The following is a 17464-nucleotide window of genomic DNA, read 5'->3' as shown; positions in this document are numbered from 1 at the left end:
ATGAAAATATGAAACACAGTATCAAGGAATAACTTTAACCAACCATGCATTGTCCTATAGGAAAACAAAGAAACAAAAATAATTATTATTTTATTATTACTTATTGATTTTTTATTTATTCAAGAAGACTTAACTAAGTGGGACATATCCAAGTTGTTGAGACACAAGTTAATCTCAAGTTTGTTGACTAGTTTAACACAAAGCCAAAATATATTTCTCGAGGGAACTTAAATGACTCCAATATACCTAACGTGTAAAACTCTAGTGAGAAAGAAAAGATTTATAAACTAATGGGTATGAAGATGACCAGACCTGCTATATACTAAAACACAATATAAAGGTATAGTTATTAAAACAAGGAAAAAGCTAAATGAAGCAGAATAGATAAAAGAGAAAAAAACCATATATTATAGAAGAGAATTGATATATGGTAAAGCCAGCAGCAGGGCAGGGAATATGAAATCAATGAACTTTATAACAGTGGACTGTTATCAGGTGAAGTGGCAGTAGGGAAACAATCAAGTCTTTGTATCACACCATATATGAAAATGAACTACAAATGAACTGAAGACTTAAGTGTTAAAAATTAAATAACAGGGGTGCCTGGGTGGCACAGCAGTTAAGCGTCTGCCTTCGGCTCAGGGCGTGATCCCGGCGTTATGGGATCGAGCCCCACATCAGGCTCCTCCGCTATGAGCCTGCTTCTTCCTCTCCCACTCCCCCTGCTTGTGTTCCCTCTCTCGCTGGCTGTCTCTCTCTCTGTCTAATAAAAAAAAAAAATTAAATAACAAATAAGACCAAGGGATAGAGAAGCGAAAACAGACCAGATCTGGAGGCAAANAATAAAAAAAAAAAAATTAAATAACAAATAAGACCAAGGGATAGAGAAGCGAAAACAGACCAGATCTGGAGGCAAAGGTGGAGGGAAGGGGAGTGAGGAAAGAGAAGAGTTTGTAAATGCAATGAAATAAGCCAAAAAAGAGAAAGATTGATAAATCTTACTGTGCCAAATTTTTTATGCTAAAAAAAAGACAAAGGAGCTGGAGAAAATATTTACAATAAATAAGAAAAAGGATTAATATCTTCAATATCTAATAAATTCACTGAGTGAAAAGGCACCTGAAAAAAGATAAAAGAAAAAAAAGATATTAATAAATAAGAGAAATAAACCTTATAATTCAAATAAAAAGACAAAAAACTCAATTTAAAAATGGGCAAAGGAGAGTGGGGGACAAAGAAAAAGGAAATAAAAATAAAAATGGGCAAAGGATTTGAATAGACATTTCTCTAAAGAAGATGTACAAATGGCCAATAAGCCCATGAAAAGTGCTCAACATTATTAGTCATTAGGGAAATGCAAATCAAAACCATGATGAGATACCCCTTCCCACCCACTGGGATGGCTACAAAGGAAAAGATCAACAAAAACAAGTGTGGGAAGGATGCAGAGAAATTGGAACTCTCGAATATTGCTAGTGGGAATGTTAAATGATTCAGCTGCTTTGGAGAACAGCTTGGCAGTTCCTCAAAATGTTAAATATAGAGTTACCAGCAATTCCACACCCAAGAGAAATTGAAAACATATATCCCTACAAAAATTTGTAAACAAACATTCATAGTAGCATTATTTCGTGATAGCCAAAGAGTAGAAACAACCCAAATGTCCATCAGCAAAATGGATACATGGATAAATGAACAAAAGGTAGTAAATTCATACAACAGAATATTGTTCAGCCATCAAAAGGACTGAAATGCTGACACAGGTTACAACATGAATAAGCCCTGAAAACACCATGTTAAGGGCAAGAAGCCAGCCATGAAAGGCCATGCACGGCATTATTCCATTTATGTGAAATGTTCAGAATAGGCAAACCCACAGAGACAGAAAGTAGATTGGTGGCTGCCACATTGCAGGAAGGGAAAGTGGGGAGTGACTACTAATTAGTAGGAGGCTCTTTAGAGGTAATAGAAAGTTCTGAAATTTCTATAGAGTTTTATTTACTTTATCATGTCATAACCTTCAGTTGGACTAAATATTTTAAAATAAAAATTAAAGCCATGAAGATACACTGAGAAAATACAGAAAAATATTTCTATAATCCTTAATTGGGAAAGCATTTTAAGGATGGCATGGATTAAAGAAATTATAAAAGGTGGATTGGATTTAAGTATATAAAATTTACAAACTCAGACAACACAAGAGACTTCCTAAATGGTACACTGCTGGATTAAAAACAGAAGTTTCCATTCACATATCTTAGAAGGTCAGTGAAGCAGACAACCACTAGGTAGGCCCCCAACTCAACCGTTCTGCCTCATACAGTACACAGATCCATCCCGGCCTTGGTCATGTTTTCTGCCACGTGGACAAGAAAAGCAGAGGAGGCCTTTCTGCAGACAAACAAGAAGAATAAAAGCCATATGCAGGGAGGAGGGATATAAATTGTGCAGAACTGAGTATTAATGTCATTCAAGTTCTCTGTTCTAGACTTTTTCCAAGGCCAAGATGCACTCCTGCCTTTTGGGATTAGGGGACACTCTGGCACTCAAACTGCTCTTCGTTGACAAGAAAACGTGTCTAAATGAATACATTTTATTATATTAAAATGTTTCTATTGCTTTGACTCAGTAGTTCTGCTTTTCTGAATCTTAAATATACAAACAGCTAGAGGGGCGCCTGGGTGGCACAGCGGTTAAGCGTCTGCCTTCGGCTCAGGGCGTGATCCCGGCGTTATGGGATCGAGCCCCACATCAGGCTCCTCTGCTATGAGCCTGCTTCTTCCTCTCCCACTCCCCCTGCTTGTGTTCCCTCTCTCGCTGGCTGTCTCTATCTCTGTCAAATAAATAAAATCTTTAAAAAAAAAAAACAGCTAGAGGTAGAAATATTAATCCAATGGTTGTACTTGGAGTCTCTACTACATGCCACAAGTTGAAGGCAATGTGGACACGTGGCGTCCTCAGTCAGNCTAGAGGTAGAAATATTAATCCGATGGTTGTACTTGGAGTCTCTACTACATGCCACAAGTTGAAGGCAATGTGGACACGTGGCGTCCTCAGTCAGATGGTTGCCGACGTAGGATTCTCAAGAGCAGAAATCCCTAAGCTTGATCTCTAACAACCAGGGGTTGATTGTGGACTCGTTACTCAACACTACTTATGTTAATATTACTTAATCATTAAAGTGCTATGTGTAATAACAATGAAAAGTAGGTTATTTTGTTAAGTGAAAGAAATCATATGAATGCATATTGCAATCACAACCATATAAGAACATTTTAAATCTATACGTAGAACAAAAGACTGGAAGGATCAAAGTGTTGACAGTTACTAACTTTGAATGGTGAGGCTATGGTAGAATTTTTCTGTTGTAGAAAACTGGAAATTTTCTACAATGAGCAAGCTTACTTTGGGGAGTGAAATTTAAAAAAGAGCTTTAAGAAAACTAAATCAGGAGACAAGGTAGCAGAGGCATGTGTTATCTGATTATAAAACATCTGAGGGCTCTTACCCCAAACAGTCCACCAGAAGCTCTAAACAAAAGAGATAGTCCCTCCTGTCCCGTGAATAACGAAGCACTGGGAAGAACGCGGAGGGTGACCAACTTGGAGATTCCCATTCCAGCCCTGGTTCCAGGAAGTCACTTTGAATGTGTGTTCCTCAGAGCCCTCAGGGTTCTCTGGAGTTCATCTGGGATGGGCAGGGGAGGAGGTAAACAGGGGTCTGGCTTCCTGCACTCTCTCAGCCTGATCCTCTAAATCAGAGCAGCTCAAAGGCTCTTTTCCTTTTCTCTTCCCTCCAGAGCCTCTCCCATTTGACATTCGGAGATTTCATTTAAGGAAAGAGTCCCAGTTACTAAAGTATCTGCAAATCACTGAGGTGATTCAGGAATTACTAATGGGTGTTCTTTATGGTTCCTTCCAGTCAAGTGATATGAAGAGTATCAGGGAAGGAAATTCTCCAAAGGGAACAAAAATTCTCAGGGACAAGCTGTTTTCATTTTACACTCGGAGCTTGTGGAAAGCAACCTGGGTACTGCTCAGATTTCACTCTAGCTTGATGTAGTAAGTGGCAGGTATGTTCACTTCTGAGAGCTGTGGTGGGGGTCTCCTTCATCTGTCCCCCGCATCGCCAGTAAGAGGTGTTCATAACACTGTTTCACATCAAAAGTCTAGTGGCACAAAGCACACGCTACTCAAAGAGGCCAAGGAAGCACTGGACACATTTAATAACAATGTGAATTCATGAATTGAAAAATTTAAGTTCAGTGGTTGGCTGTTCATAATTCATCATTTCCTGATGACTTTGAATGACCAAGATTTTATGTGTAAATAATCTATATATAATGATAGAGTATTTCAATAGCTATCTTTTAAATATTCCTTGTTCTCACAGGCTTTTGCAGCTTGAAAGGAATTTAGAAGTTGTAGAGTCCAAGTCCCTGATTGTACAAATAGGACAAAAGGAAGCAGGGGTTAAATGACTCACCCAAGGTCATGATGGAAAAGGCAAGACTAGAACCCAGCATCCCTCAACTTCTGGGCTATGCCATGTTTTACCCATGTGGGGTCTGGATCCTAGCAGACATGGGCTTCAACTCTGAGCATCAGTTTCCTTGTCAAAAAATGGAACCAGAACTATCTACAATTTAAGGCTATTTGGAGGATTAGAAATAACATCGCCTCCAGGCACAGACCCTGGCATGTGCATAAGAGATGGTTAATAAATGCTGGTTATTATGATGTCTTGCTGCTCCAAAGGCATTCTTTATACCCACATATACTTAAGAGAGCTCAGCTCAATTCACCCCATCAGTCATTAAAATATGTGTCCTTTATCGAGGAATATATCATCTTGTCACACCTAGCCTACTTTGCTCAATTTAGTTATAATCCTCATTATACACTGTGTATTTTATTTATTATTATATCATTGTAAAATACATGAATCATTTTAAAAATCTCAGTCAGTTGAGCATCTGACTCTTGGTTTCTGCTTGGGTCATGATCTCAGGGTCTTGAGATCAAGCCCCACGTTGGGCTCCACACTCAGTGTGGAGTCTGCTTGAGAGATTCTCTCTCTCCCTCTCCCTCTCCCTTCCCCCTGCCCTTCCCCCACTCATGCTCTCTCTCGATCTAAACCAAATAAATAAAATCTCAAATAAAAATCTAACATGATAAAAATGTATGACAATATCAAAGGAAAAAAACACTGCAATATTTTACAGACAGGGTTATCAGGCAAAGCTGCCTTAGGAAGTTTCAAAGTGCTGTAGCCACAAAGCACAGGGCTATTATCTACTATGTTATCATTTAAAGACACCTACTTACACCACTGAGGAGGCTGCTCTGTTGGGGAAGGGCACAGGATGATGGACATGGCTTGTCTACTCTTACTATACACATTAAACTATAATATGCTGCCTATTCAGTTAGGGGCTCTTCCCAAACATTGCTTCATTTCCAAGATTACTATTATTAGAAAGTGTTCTCTTGGAGCAGATATCCGCAAATGACATTACAGATAAAGGACTGATATCCAAGATCTATAAAGAACTCCTCAAAATCAACACTCAAAAAACAAATAACCCAGTCAAAAAATGGGCAGAAGACACGAATAGACACTTCTCCAAAGAAGGCATACAAATGGCTGACAGACACATGAAAAAAATGCTCAACATCATTAGCCATCAGGAAAATACAAATCAAAACCACAATGAGATACCACCTTACACCAATTAGAATGGCAAAAAATTAACAAAACAGGAAATAACAAGTGTTGGTGAGAATGTGGAGAAAGGGGAACCCTCTTACACTGTGGGTGGGAATACAAGTTGGTACAGCCACTCTGGAAAACAGTACGAAGTTTCCCCAAGGTGTTAAAAATAGTTACCCTATGACCCAGCAATTGCACTACTAGATATTTACCCCCAAAGATACAGACATAGTGAAAAGAAGGGGCACCTGCATCCCAATGTTCATAGCAGCAATGTCCACAATAGTCCAACTGTGGAAGGTGCGGAGATGTCTTTCACAGACGAATGGATAAAGAAGACGTGGTCCATATATACAAGGATATTACTCAGCCATCAAAAAGGATTAATACCCACCATTTGCATCAACATGGATGGAACTGGAGGGGATTATGCTAAGTGAAATAAGTCAAGCAGAGAAAGGCAATTATCATATGGTTTCACTCATATGTGGAACATAAGCAATAGCACGGAGGACCATAGGGGAAGGGAAGGAAATCAGAAGGTGGAGAAATCAGAGAGGGAGATGAACCATGAGAGACTATGAACCCTGGGAAACAAACTGAGGGTTTCAGAAGGGAGGGGGTAACAGGGTGATGGGTATTAAGGAGGGCACATGTTATGATGGGCACTGGATGTTATACGTAACTAATGAATCATTGAACACTACATCAAACACTAATGATACAGAGGCTAACTGAACATAATTATTTTTTTTAAAAAGCAGCATTCTGTTAACAACAATGACTTTATTATTTTTTTTTAATCTCAAAGCCAACAATGTCCATGCATTTGGTTTTGGTTTTTGTTTTTACTTGGTGTTTCCATATTAACATTCCAGTTTTAACATTTCAGGTGGAAACAAATATATACAAGTAGCTGTCCACCTAGTTTCCATAAGAACTGTTGAAAAGATTCTGAGCAAGTATGGAGGGGGAACCAGCTTTAAAGTATAGGAGATACACTCAAGGCTGAGACACTGGCAGAGTTTATGCAATGACAAAACAGGATGGCCAATAAAAACTCCGTTTCACAGTCAATGTGATTTTTCAATTTTCATCCTCAAGTTTTAGGTTTTATTTATAGCAACACCACAGTATGCCTAAAATGTGGAAGAAAAGAAAATGCAGTACAGCCTGAGTGGCTATGAGGTGGAGTATTCGATTTTTAAGCTAAGAATGAGAAAAGGTGTCATTTTTCTAAAGCCCTACCATTAAGGTCAGTTCCAACACTACATCTAAAGGACTACCAGACAGCTATTATGATGACCTTGCTTATGGGTCTATATTGACTATCTAATTTAGAAAGCGAACTTTTTTGTACTGTCCATTTCTCCCTACACCGGGAATTAAATGAATTAAATGAATAGTTAGTTTTTATTTTTACATTTATGCCCAGTAATTTTATGTCTCAAAAGAAAATATCTTACGGGAGGAAAAATCAATCACAGGACTTTTCCAAAGTTTTTTTGGCCACCAACCAAATGAAGCTACAGGCATACGTGCCTTGCAGGCAGACTGTCTGTCTCACCCTGCTCTGCCCAACCCAGAGCCCTGTGTCGGCCAACACTGTGAAGGTGCCAGTGGTACCTGTTCTCTGCATCACAGTCCTCGCCCCAGATCCAGCCCCAGACCTGACCAGAGCCTACACTCTGATCTTGGGAGAGAGTGTTCTTTTTCCTCACTCTCCCTGGAAATCCCGGTTTACTCTTCAGTCTTATGTGCCTCCCTTTCCTCCCTTTTAAATTTTATTTTATTTTACTTTATTTTCTTATTTTTTAGAGAGGGGGAGAGGGGAGGGGCAGAGGGAGAGAGAGAATCTTAAGTCGGCTCCACACCCAGTGCAGAGCCCAACATGGGGCTCGATCTCACAACCCTGAGATCATGACCTGAGTTGAAATCAAGAGTCAGACACTTAACTGACTAAGCCATCCACGTGCCCCAACCCTTTCCTCCTTCTTGTTGCCTGGGCAAGAATTACCACGAAAGTCCCCCTTTTAAAGTGTCCAATTCAGTGGGTTTTAGTACATGCACAACGTTGTCCACAACTATCACCATTATCTAATTCCAGAATATTTTCAGGACCCCAGAGAGAACCTCATACCAATTATAAGTCACTCCTCATGCTGACACCCTCCCCCACCTCCTGGCAACCATTAATCTGCACTTTCTGTCTCTATGAATTTGCTTATTCTGAACATTTCATATAAATGGAATAATACAACATGTGGCCCTTTGTTACTTCTTTCATTTAGTATAACATTTTCAAGGTCCATCCATGTTCCAGCATGTATCAGTAGTTCATTACTTTTCGTAGCTGAATAATATTCTATTATATGGATATGCTACAACTAGTTTATCCATTCATCAGTTGATGGACACTGAGGTTATTATGAAATAATGCTGCTATAAATATTTATGTGCAAGTTTTGTGTGGACATGTTTTCAATTCTTCTATGTATCCATCCCTAGGAATAGAATTGGGTCATATGGTAACTCTGGTTTTTTGGACTGCAAACTTTTTTCCACAACAGCTGTACCATTTTACATTCTCGCCTGCACACATGAGGGTTCTAATTTCTCCACTTTCTAGTCAACACTTGTTATTGTTCGTCTTGATTATAGCCATCCTGGTGGGTGTGAGAGGTGGTATCTCACTGTGGTTTTGATCTGCATTTGCCTGGTGGTGAATGATGCTGAGAATCTTTTCATGTCCTTGTAGGCCATTTGAATCTTCTTTGGAGAACTGTCTATTACCCTTTTTTAATTGGGTTGCCTTTTAATCATTGACTTGTAAGACTTCTTTATATATTTTGGATACGAGGCCCTTATTAGATATGATTTACAAAAACTTTCCCCCATTTTGTGAGTTGTCCTTTCACTTTATTAATGGTGTCCTAGGAAGTACCGAAGTTTATAATATCGATGAGGTCCGACTTATTTTTCTTTTGTCACTTGTGCTTTTGGTGCCATATCTAAGAAACTACTGCTTATTCCAATGTCATGAAGATTTACTTCTGTGTTCCCTTCCCAGTTTAGCTTTTACATTTAAGTCTCTGATCCATTTTGAGTTAGTTTTTGTTTGTGGTGTGAGACAGGGATCCAACTTCGTTTCTTTGCATGTAAATGTCGAGTTGTCCCAGGACCATTTGCTGAACTCCACGTGATTCTGATGTACACCTCTAGTTAAGAACCACTGAATTCCAATCTAACACCTCCAACATCTTTGTTTTACAGACAGAAGTTCTAGGCCCAGAGAGATTAGGTTAAAATTGCTCTGCATTCAGAATAAAGGAAGTTACAGAAAAGAAGAAAACTTGGTTCCTACTTCTTAGAATCTCGAAGTCTAGTGAAGGAGGCAACATTCCACCGCAGGATGTTCAGGAATAAGAGCAGAAATATACAGAGTGGTGTGGGATCTCAGAGAAGGGACTGATCAAGTAACTGTCTGGTGATTTAAGCTAAGTTTCACAGGGAGGGTCATTCCAGGCAGGAAAAAAGCTCAATTACAAAAGCCTTTAGACTGGAATGCTGTAGAAAGCATACATAGTCTCTACCTAGGTGAGATCTTAAATTGGGGGGCAAAAAAAGGGGGGGAGAGTGATAAGAGAACAAGCCAAACTGCAAAGGGCTGAGGACCAGGCTGAGCTTGCCCTTCTCAGGTGGGCAATGGGGAGTCTTCCCAGGTTTTTAGCAGAGAAGGGCCACCACCAGATCTGTGCTTTAGAAATTCACTGCTGGCCACATGGATGATGGGTCACAGGAGGCAGAGCCGGAAGGAAGGCTTGAGGAGACTCTTGAAACAATTCATGACCAGGTCCAAAGTCAAGTCCTCCACCTACAATCAGTCTTCAGATACAGGTGGCAGATGTGTGTTGTTTGGCTAGAGGAATGTTTTTAAAACATCTTGAATTTGAATACTTGATCAGGGAAGAGGGAGTGGGAAGCTCTGGGGTGCCACAACCTCAACATTCCCTCTGTAGGCTTGTTACCGCCTGGCCCCTGTGAGCATTTGAGTTTGCAACCTGGGCCCGAGGGGAGGTGGCAGCAACGGAGGGAGAGAGAGAAAAGAACATAAACTCCCAGAATAATTAGAAAGAGGACTGCGACTGTCTCTTTGGTGGTGAAAGAACACAGAGAGAAGTTAATCTCTGGAATTCCATGTGCCTAACCCACACCCCATTCTCCCAGAATGGCAACACTTTTGCTCGAACCTGCCGCCCTTAATAGCTTGCACTGCTGGTCACTGGCCTCTCATGGCAATAAAAATACAGTCTTGGGGCGCCTGGGTAGCGCAGTCGTTAAGCGTCTGCCTTCGGCTCAGGGCGTGATCCCAGTGTTCCGGGATCGAGTCCCACATCGGGCTCCTCCGCTGGGAGCCTGCTTCTTCCCTCTCCCACTCCCCTGCTGTGTACCCTCTCTCACTGGCTGTCTCTCTGTCACATAAATAAAATAAAATCTTAAAAAAAAAAATACAAAGTCTTTTGAAACTGTATTTTCTTTAAATACTGAAGGTTTAAGACAGAAAGCTCTGGCAAGTGGATTTTGCAGTTCCTTGGGAAGCAGTCTCTTTTAAACTACAGGCTTCAACTTCCAAAGTTGTCTCGAGATTCTTGTGTTAGTCAGTGGTCAGTGGTGTGGTATTTCCTTTTATTTGCCTCAAGTGGGTATTTCTCAGAAGATTTCTCTCTCTCCGGATTAAAAAGATGCACCCTAGTTCCAATATAATCCTTTTGTTTTCTTCTAAGCTTTGTTCACCCCAGTCCTTGACTTGGTGTGAGTTCCCTGAGGGTAGGGACCATACATTTCATTTGGTTAGAGACACAGGAGCTTAACGAGGTTCCTGGCCCATAGAAGGTGGTTATTACTGAGAACTGTACGGGTTTCCTACTGTCAGGACTGTTACCTATGAACTCTTGTCATCGCCGGTTACCTGCCGGCCTCTAGGCCAGGTTCAATCCCACGGGACCTTCATCCAAATTAGAGGAATAAACGCAGGGGAGGAAGGAACCCGAAATCTGACCTTGAGGGTTTCCAGATCTTTCTTTGTGGTGCTGGTATTAGGTCTTTGAGTTCCTGACTGTCTTATCACTATCTTCACATTTCTTATCAGTTAGCTATGTGGGGTGCTTTCTCTCCTTCAGATCTTTTATACTTGGCAGCTTTTTTCTTTGCTTTATGGAGTACTGAGTGGTAAAAATTTGTATGCTGGGTTTTTTTAATTCCTTTTAATTTTGTGCTTTACGAACACCGTATTTTGTTTGTAAATCTCTTTTCTAAAATTAAACCAAAAGTTATATAATAAAAAGCAAACATTAAGCTAAATGTAGAAGGCTCAAAATAACCTCTTTTTCTCCTTCTCCAGGAGTGACACAAGAGGGCCCTTCCAACTGTGATCTGAAGACTCAGGAAACCATGAACGCTCATGTGAGCCAAGATCTTCATAATTTGCTTGAGTTGGAATCTACAAATGAATTTAACAGGATAAGCAATATGTAACAAGACCAGGAAACTATTCAAGGACAAGATTAGATGGCTGTTTTTCTTGGTTTTAGCTACACAAATCAACACCAATCCCTCCGACAAGGTAAGAATCGCTCTTTCAGCAGTTACTGACAGTAGCGAACGCCAAGAAGATATTTACAAAGGGCATGGATTCAAAGCCTAACTGCATGAGGAATGAAGCAGGTGATTTTTACAAATGTCAAGATAAACTGTGCAGTTTATTCTACCGGACAATGTTGAAAATTTTACTCTCCCAGATTCCAGTGCAACCTCCAAATACCATTTTCCTAAGAGAATGGGCTGCAACTGCCTTCAACCTCAGAGAACCTTTTACGTGGAAAGGAAGTTGCAGTGTCTGTAAAGAACCTAGAATATCGTCATGTTCAGAAGTGCATTTTTTATTTGTAAGACTTGTTTTGCTAAATATTTGTCAGGCAAATGAATGAACGAACATGCAGAAATACGTGAAGCATCTGAAAACCTCTCCCGTGCACCAAGAGGAATAGGAACATGGCGGGGGCGGAGGGGGGGGAGCCTCGGCAGCAAGGAGGATTAGTGAAGACGCACACAGGTCCGCACACACGTCCGCCAACGTCTCGTGCGGGCTCTGAGCCAGACGTTGTCACCAGTACCAAACAATAAATGTAGCTGGCCCTCAAAAGCCTCAAAAGCTGGAGGAACAACTTATAGGAAGAAAAGGAGTGAGGCAGTCAACCAGAGAGACAAACAGAAGAGCTAAAGAAATAGAGAGATGCGGACTATTCAAGAGAAACCTACTTCCAGTCCTGTTCAGATCAATTCAAATCACCAGGACTGTGTGAGAAACTGGGGGACACCAGAAGAGAAGCTGTCTGCCCTTGATTGGTAAGGAGACAGAAATAAATCTGCAAACAGCAATTGCAAAAGGAACCTTTCATCATCGGCAGTTGGAAAAAAGGAAACACAGAGCTGACATAAACTTTGATGTAAATACAGCTTTCGGCATTTTTTTCTTTTTCTTTCGGTGATCTGACACCTTCTCCTTTTCAAAAATAGCAGCATATTAATTCTCTGTTAACTCTTCTCTTTGAAATGCGTGTTTATGTCTGGCATGACTTTATCCCCGTGTCACCTAGTCCTGCTCCCCACATTCCTGTTCTTTCTGGCAACACCCACCTAAATTTCGACACATTTTCTCTCACAAATTTGGCATTAGCTGAAGTCATTAGCTATATTTAGAGCTTGCCCTCACCCTTACTGAAATATAAGGATAGCTGCATTAAAGTGTTTTATTTATAAAGAAAAAGTGTCCCTGTTTAATCAGTATGTTTAAATACATCATTTCTGTATTTGAACATGGCTTTGACAGACGCAGGGTAGGATGAAAACTCCACACTGGTCAGAAAACAAACAGGCAGCATTCTTCATTTTATTATGTGAACTCCCCACACAGTATGTCATGTGGAATTTGTGTGGGATCTTATTTACTATATTACAAAAGCTGTCCTTAGTGTATATTTTATGCAGGAAACAAACAGGCTGTTTCTATGTAAGTCAAATGTCACATCAGAAAATAGTACTCTGGAATGTTTGGAAAGCATTCCAATGCTTTTGATCCATAGAAAAACATCATTTGCCTTTCACAATAACAAATTAACTGAAGAGGTAAGGTATGCTTAATAAAAATAAAGAAGCCTTTGGGGGCGCCTGGGTGGCTCAATCAGTTGTACGCCCAACTCCTGATTTCAGCTCAGGTCATGATCGCAGGGTTGTGGGATCAAGCCCTGTGTTGGGCTCGCACTGGGCATGGAGCTTGCTTGGGATTCTCTCTCTCCCTCTCCCCCTCAACCTCTCCAAAAAAAGAGAAGAAGCCTTCTGGTTGGAACTGAACTATCAAGGAACCTGTAGGAGATGAGACCTTCCATGGGCCTTCTCCAGTAGCTACACTACCCTGAGACAGCCTGGGAGACAGCACAAGGACCTGCAGGGAACCACCATCAGTAGTCCTGAGCCTTCCAGGGAAAGAAGGACACTAAACTGAGACTGAACGTGTCATCCCTCAGTTCCTGTTTTATTAGTGCAAATGCTCAAAGCTGTCTCTGTTTCTTGTTGCTTCTCTGTTCCCTCTATTTTCTTGCAAAATCCACTGAACTGGACTTAGGAAATTTATTAAGAACAAATATGAACAAGTATGTATTACATCAAATGTAAAAAGTGGAAACAGCCATTTCTGGCTGGCACCAGAACTCTCCTGGACATAAGAAATTTCCAACCCTTCGAAGTTGAGCAATGCCCAGGTCAGATGTGTTGTCTATGGTCAATAGCAGAACTGAGTCATTTAACTATAAAAAAATGGCAATTTGTGAGGAAGAAATCAACTGGGAAAGAAAAAGAAGAAGAATGATCTACGTGATAGCCATCACAAGGGCAAAACTGTAAATCTGTCCATTCAAATGTTACAGCAGATGCCTCCTGAAGAAGGTAACCTGCTTTACCTTCTTATACCCCAACAGAGCCTATGTCTGCCCAGGTTGGGGGAGAAACATTTTTTCCCCTCGCCACCATGTGGGCGTTCTGATATAGTTCGCCAGTGTGTTTCCACAGGCTCCATGGGTATGTATATTACCTTAAAAACTGCCTCGGTGGGTAAAAAATGTGTTTTAAAAACATGTTTAAGAATTAATAGAGGATTAGAGCAACAGCTTCTAATTCCCTCTATATAATTTTCCAGGAACTAATAATAACTGGTCAGTGGTACAGTTGCCAGTTCTGGCCAGTGGTTTTTTTGCAAAGGTTTAGGGTAAAATGTAGGAAAAAACTGCTGAGGAGGCTTCTTTCCCTTTTGGGCGGTCTGATTTCTTATAAAATCAGGAGCTCTACTCTGCATGCGGCTCGGGCACAAGGACAGGGCTAAGCTGGCTGCACTATCACTGAATCAGGGAATCGTGGGCTCTCACAATCCCCCAGCCAAGCACAGTGTCCAGCACACAGCAATGTGTAATAAAGGCTGGTGGAAAGGAAGAAAAGGAAGAAAGAAAGAAATCATGAGAATAAAACGGCTAATCAAGTCTGGCACTGGCATACTCCAGGTTCCCAGTATTGGTTGAGAAGATGAACCCTCTATGCAAAATAGCCCACATTTAAGTTTTTTTAAACTTCCTTTAGAGACTGGTTCTGGGGACTTACATAAGAGGCAGATTTTGTAGACGCTAATTAAGTCGGTAAAATTTTGAAAAGGAAAGTTTTTATCAATGGGAAAAAACCTGAAAAAAAAATAGAGTAATGAGTAGAAACTAGTCCCAGCAGATAACAGAACATATTATGAAGCTTTAGGATCAGAACAGTTTGGAATTGGAGAAGGAATAAACAAGAGAGATCAGCAGGTCACAATAAGAGACTGAAAATGCATAAGAGAATTTAATTCACTGTAAAGGCATATGGTAAAGGTATATACTATAAAGGTAACATATCAAGAAAGGTGATTCCTCAGTGTTTCATGCAACTAGAAAATAATAAAGCTAGATTTCTTTCACTCCTTATACCAAAATTAATTTCAGATGAATCAAAGTTTCTAAGTACAAATACATATGAATGAGCATAAAATAAGCATAATAAGTACAACAATGAAATAAGTATAAAAATGAAGGTATAAGAGAAAGCTTCGGTGAACAGAGAATCACTAAGATGGACAGGATGGTCTCTTTCTACACAGGACATAACACAAACATCAAAAAGCAAACAGGGAAAATATTTACAACACGGAAACAAAGGGCTAACTTCCTTAATTTAGAAAGTGCTCATACAAACAAGAAATAAAGAAACTTACAGAATAATGAAGAAAACAGAAAATTTGTAGGAGAAATACAAATCTCAAAAACAAAACAAAAATCATAAAAAATGCTCAACTTCGCACATATTTAAAGAGATAAAATAACAGATGATTTCACTCATATGTGGAATTTAAGGAACAAAACAGATGAACACAGGAGAAGGAAAGGAAAAATAAAATAAGAAGAAATCAGAGAGGGAGACAAACTATAAGAGACTCTTAACTACAGGAAACAAACAGGGTTGCTGGAGGGGAGGGGCATGGGGGGCTGGGGTGAGTGGGTGACAGGCATTAAGGAAGGCACTTAGTTGTCATGAGCACTGAGTGTTATATGTCCCTCGTGAATCACTAAATTCTACCTCTGACACTAATGATATACTATATGCTAATTAAATTGAATTTAAATTAAAAGTTATTTTTTAAAGAGGTAAAATCAAATAAACAATGAGATACTATTTATTTTACCCATCATACTGCAAAACTTTGGGGAGGGCCTGGGTCACTGACATACTGTTAAGGAGAATATACGTTAGATGCAACATTTCTGGGGAATTTGGCAAGATTTATCAAAACTTAGAAAACATGAATCTCAGCAATCCCTGGATCAAAAAGAATTTACCCAATAAATATACTCCCGTGATCTGAGGTTCCACTCTAAGGTCAAGGTTGCAGAAGGAGCACTGCTATTTCCAGGTCATCATCCCACTGTAATCAGGTTCACCCCACAACCCACACATACGGCTCGTTAGACTCACCAATGATACCCTCCGATGCCAAATCAAATGCGCACTGTACTGACACCGAATGACTATGAAGCTCCCTGCCTGGCGCTACTGACCTGTACGTCCAGCAATGTGCAGGCAGGATGATGCCCCACCGGCTTTCTTTTATAATATTTACAAGGTATGCACAGGCATACAGAGTAACATTTACTGAATAAATGAACGAATCAATGAATGAATGTGCAAAGCAGCTAAATTAGCTAACCGGAAATACCAGTGGGCAGATTAGAGAGACAGGACTGAAATACAGGTGAAAGGTTAAAAAAAGAGAAAGATGATACTTCAAAAGAGTTCTGTAATAAATGGAACATAGGTCTTGTGAGTAGAAACCGCTTATATATTAAATATGCAAAATTATCTTACAATACATAGAGCAACATGAGTAGACAGTAACGGATCTCGTGAACTTAGCAGGTTGGGTTCCATTTGATGAAACCAAAGACTCTAAAGCTTTGGAGACTGGCTTGTTAAATAACCATGTTCCTGTAAACAGGCAGGCTCGATTTATTGTGCCCCTGGGAAATTCTCCGGAATGAACACAAAAAATGCTTCTGTTGATTAGCCCTTTTAGCTTGCGGCTGAATGTTGACCTAAAAGGGAAAGGCCTGCCCTCCAGATTTTACATAATGTGCCCTTATCAATTCCTGTTAGGGGAACTGTCCCTCACGGGGCTGTGGGGAGGACTAAGGATTCTGCCTCAGTAAAACATCCTGTGCTTTTAAGATCCCGCTGCCAAACAGAAGCGGATCTCCTACACCTGCCTGAAGACCAGAGAGAGAAAAAGAAGAAGAATGATCTACGATTTGCGATTGAGGGCAATCGCAAAGAGGAGGATAATAAAGGAGGGGGAAACTCCTACCACTGAACAAGTTTATTGACTGATCTATTCAGACAAAGAGAGGAACTCAAGGTTATTCGTGTGGGATAACTTGCCCGAGTCACAAGGGAACTCACTCGTGGCCAGGCCAGGAGCATCAGGGGTTTTCCTCCTCCAGCGGGGGCCTTCTCCAGGGACCTCCTCAGACACTGGCTCGAGTGGCCGGGAGGAGGCAGTTCCAAGAGGCACACTCTGAATACTGGGCGGTGTTCTTAGCAGACAAAGGAAAAGAAAGACAGTCCCCCTCTAAAGGAGACACTGAACACTCACTGAGAGCTTGTCACCGAAGCCTCTGCCTGCAACTTTAGGCTCACTTCACCAACTTTTGGGTTATTTCCCACACGGTTCTAAAAAAGGATGCAAAGCAGGAAATGAAGTCAACGAGAGATACTTCAACTACTGTGGGAGTAACAGTAAAATGAGATTCTAATAAATGTACAAAGCACTACAAAATGTGGAACTATCTCTAGTTGGGTTTCTGTCATAGCTTATCTTCAAAGATGATAGCACCAGCTTCCACCATTCTCACCGAGAGCGAAAGCTCGCATATTTAGCCCCTGCACCCCTTCCCCTAGACTGCAGTAGAAGCGAGGCTGTGGTGACTTCTAAGACTTGGTTCCTAAGAAGCCCTGCAGTTTGCCCCTGAGCCTCTTGGAATGCTCGACGTGGGAGAGGCCCTACTGCCCTGAAAGGCCTTCTAATGAGGAAACGCACACCCCTCCGGTGGGAAAGCAGCCTGAAGAC

The 17464-nt window shown here is 40.7% G+C and overlaps 1 protein-coding gene across 10 annotated transcripts in view; it reads right to left on the bottom strand.

Moving 5' to 3' along the window:
• Window positions 1-16833, bottom strand: part of TJP1 (tight junction protein 1) — a 154184-nt gene extending 137351 nt beyond the window's left edge. For all 10 annotated transcript variants that reach the window (XM_034667960.1, XM_034667963.1, XM_034667965.1 and 7 more), the window contains exon 1: window positions 16798-16833. In XM_034667960.1, the coding sequence (XP_034523851.1) occupies window positions 16798-16818 (21 nt within the window). In that variant the 5' untranslated portion in view covers window positions 16819-16833. The remainder of the gene's footprint in view (window positions 1-16797) is intronic.
• Between the last annotated feature and the right edge of the window lie 631 nt (window positions 16834-17464).

Source organism: Ailuropoda melanoleuca, chromosome 9 (assembly GCF_002007445.2).
Source record: "Ailuropoda melanoleuca isolate Jingjing chromosome 9, ASM200744v2, whole genome shotgun sequence".
Classification (NCBI taxonomy): Eukaryota; Metazoa; Chordata; class Mammalia; order Carnivora; family Ursidae; genus Ailuropoda; species Ailuropoda melanoleuca.
Note: the sequence above shows the minus strand (reverse complement) of the source record. Positions and strands in the feature narration are given on the sequence as shown.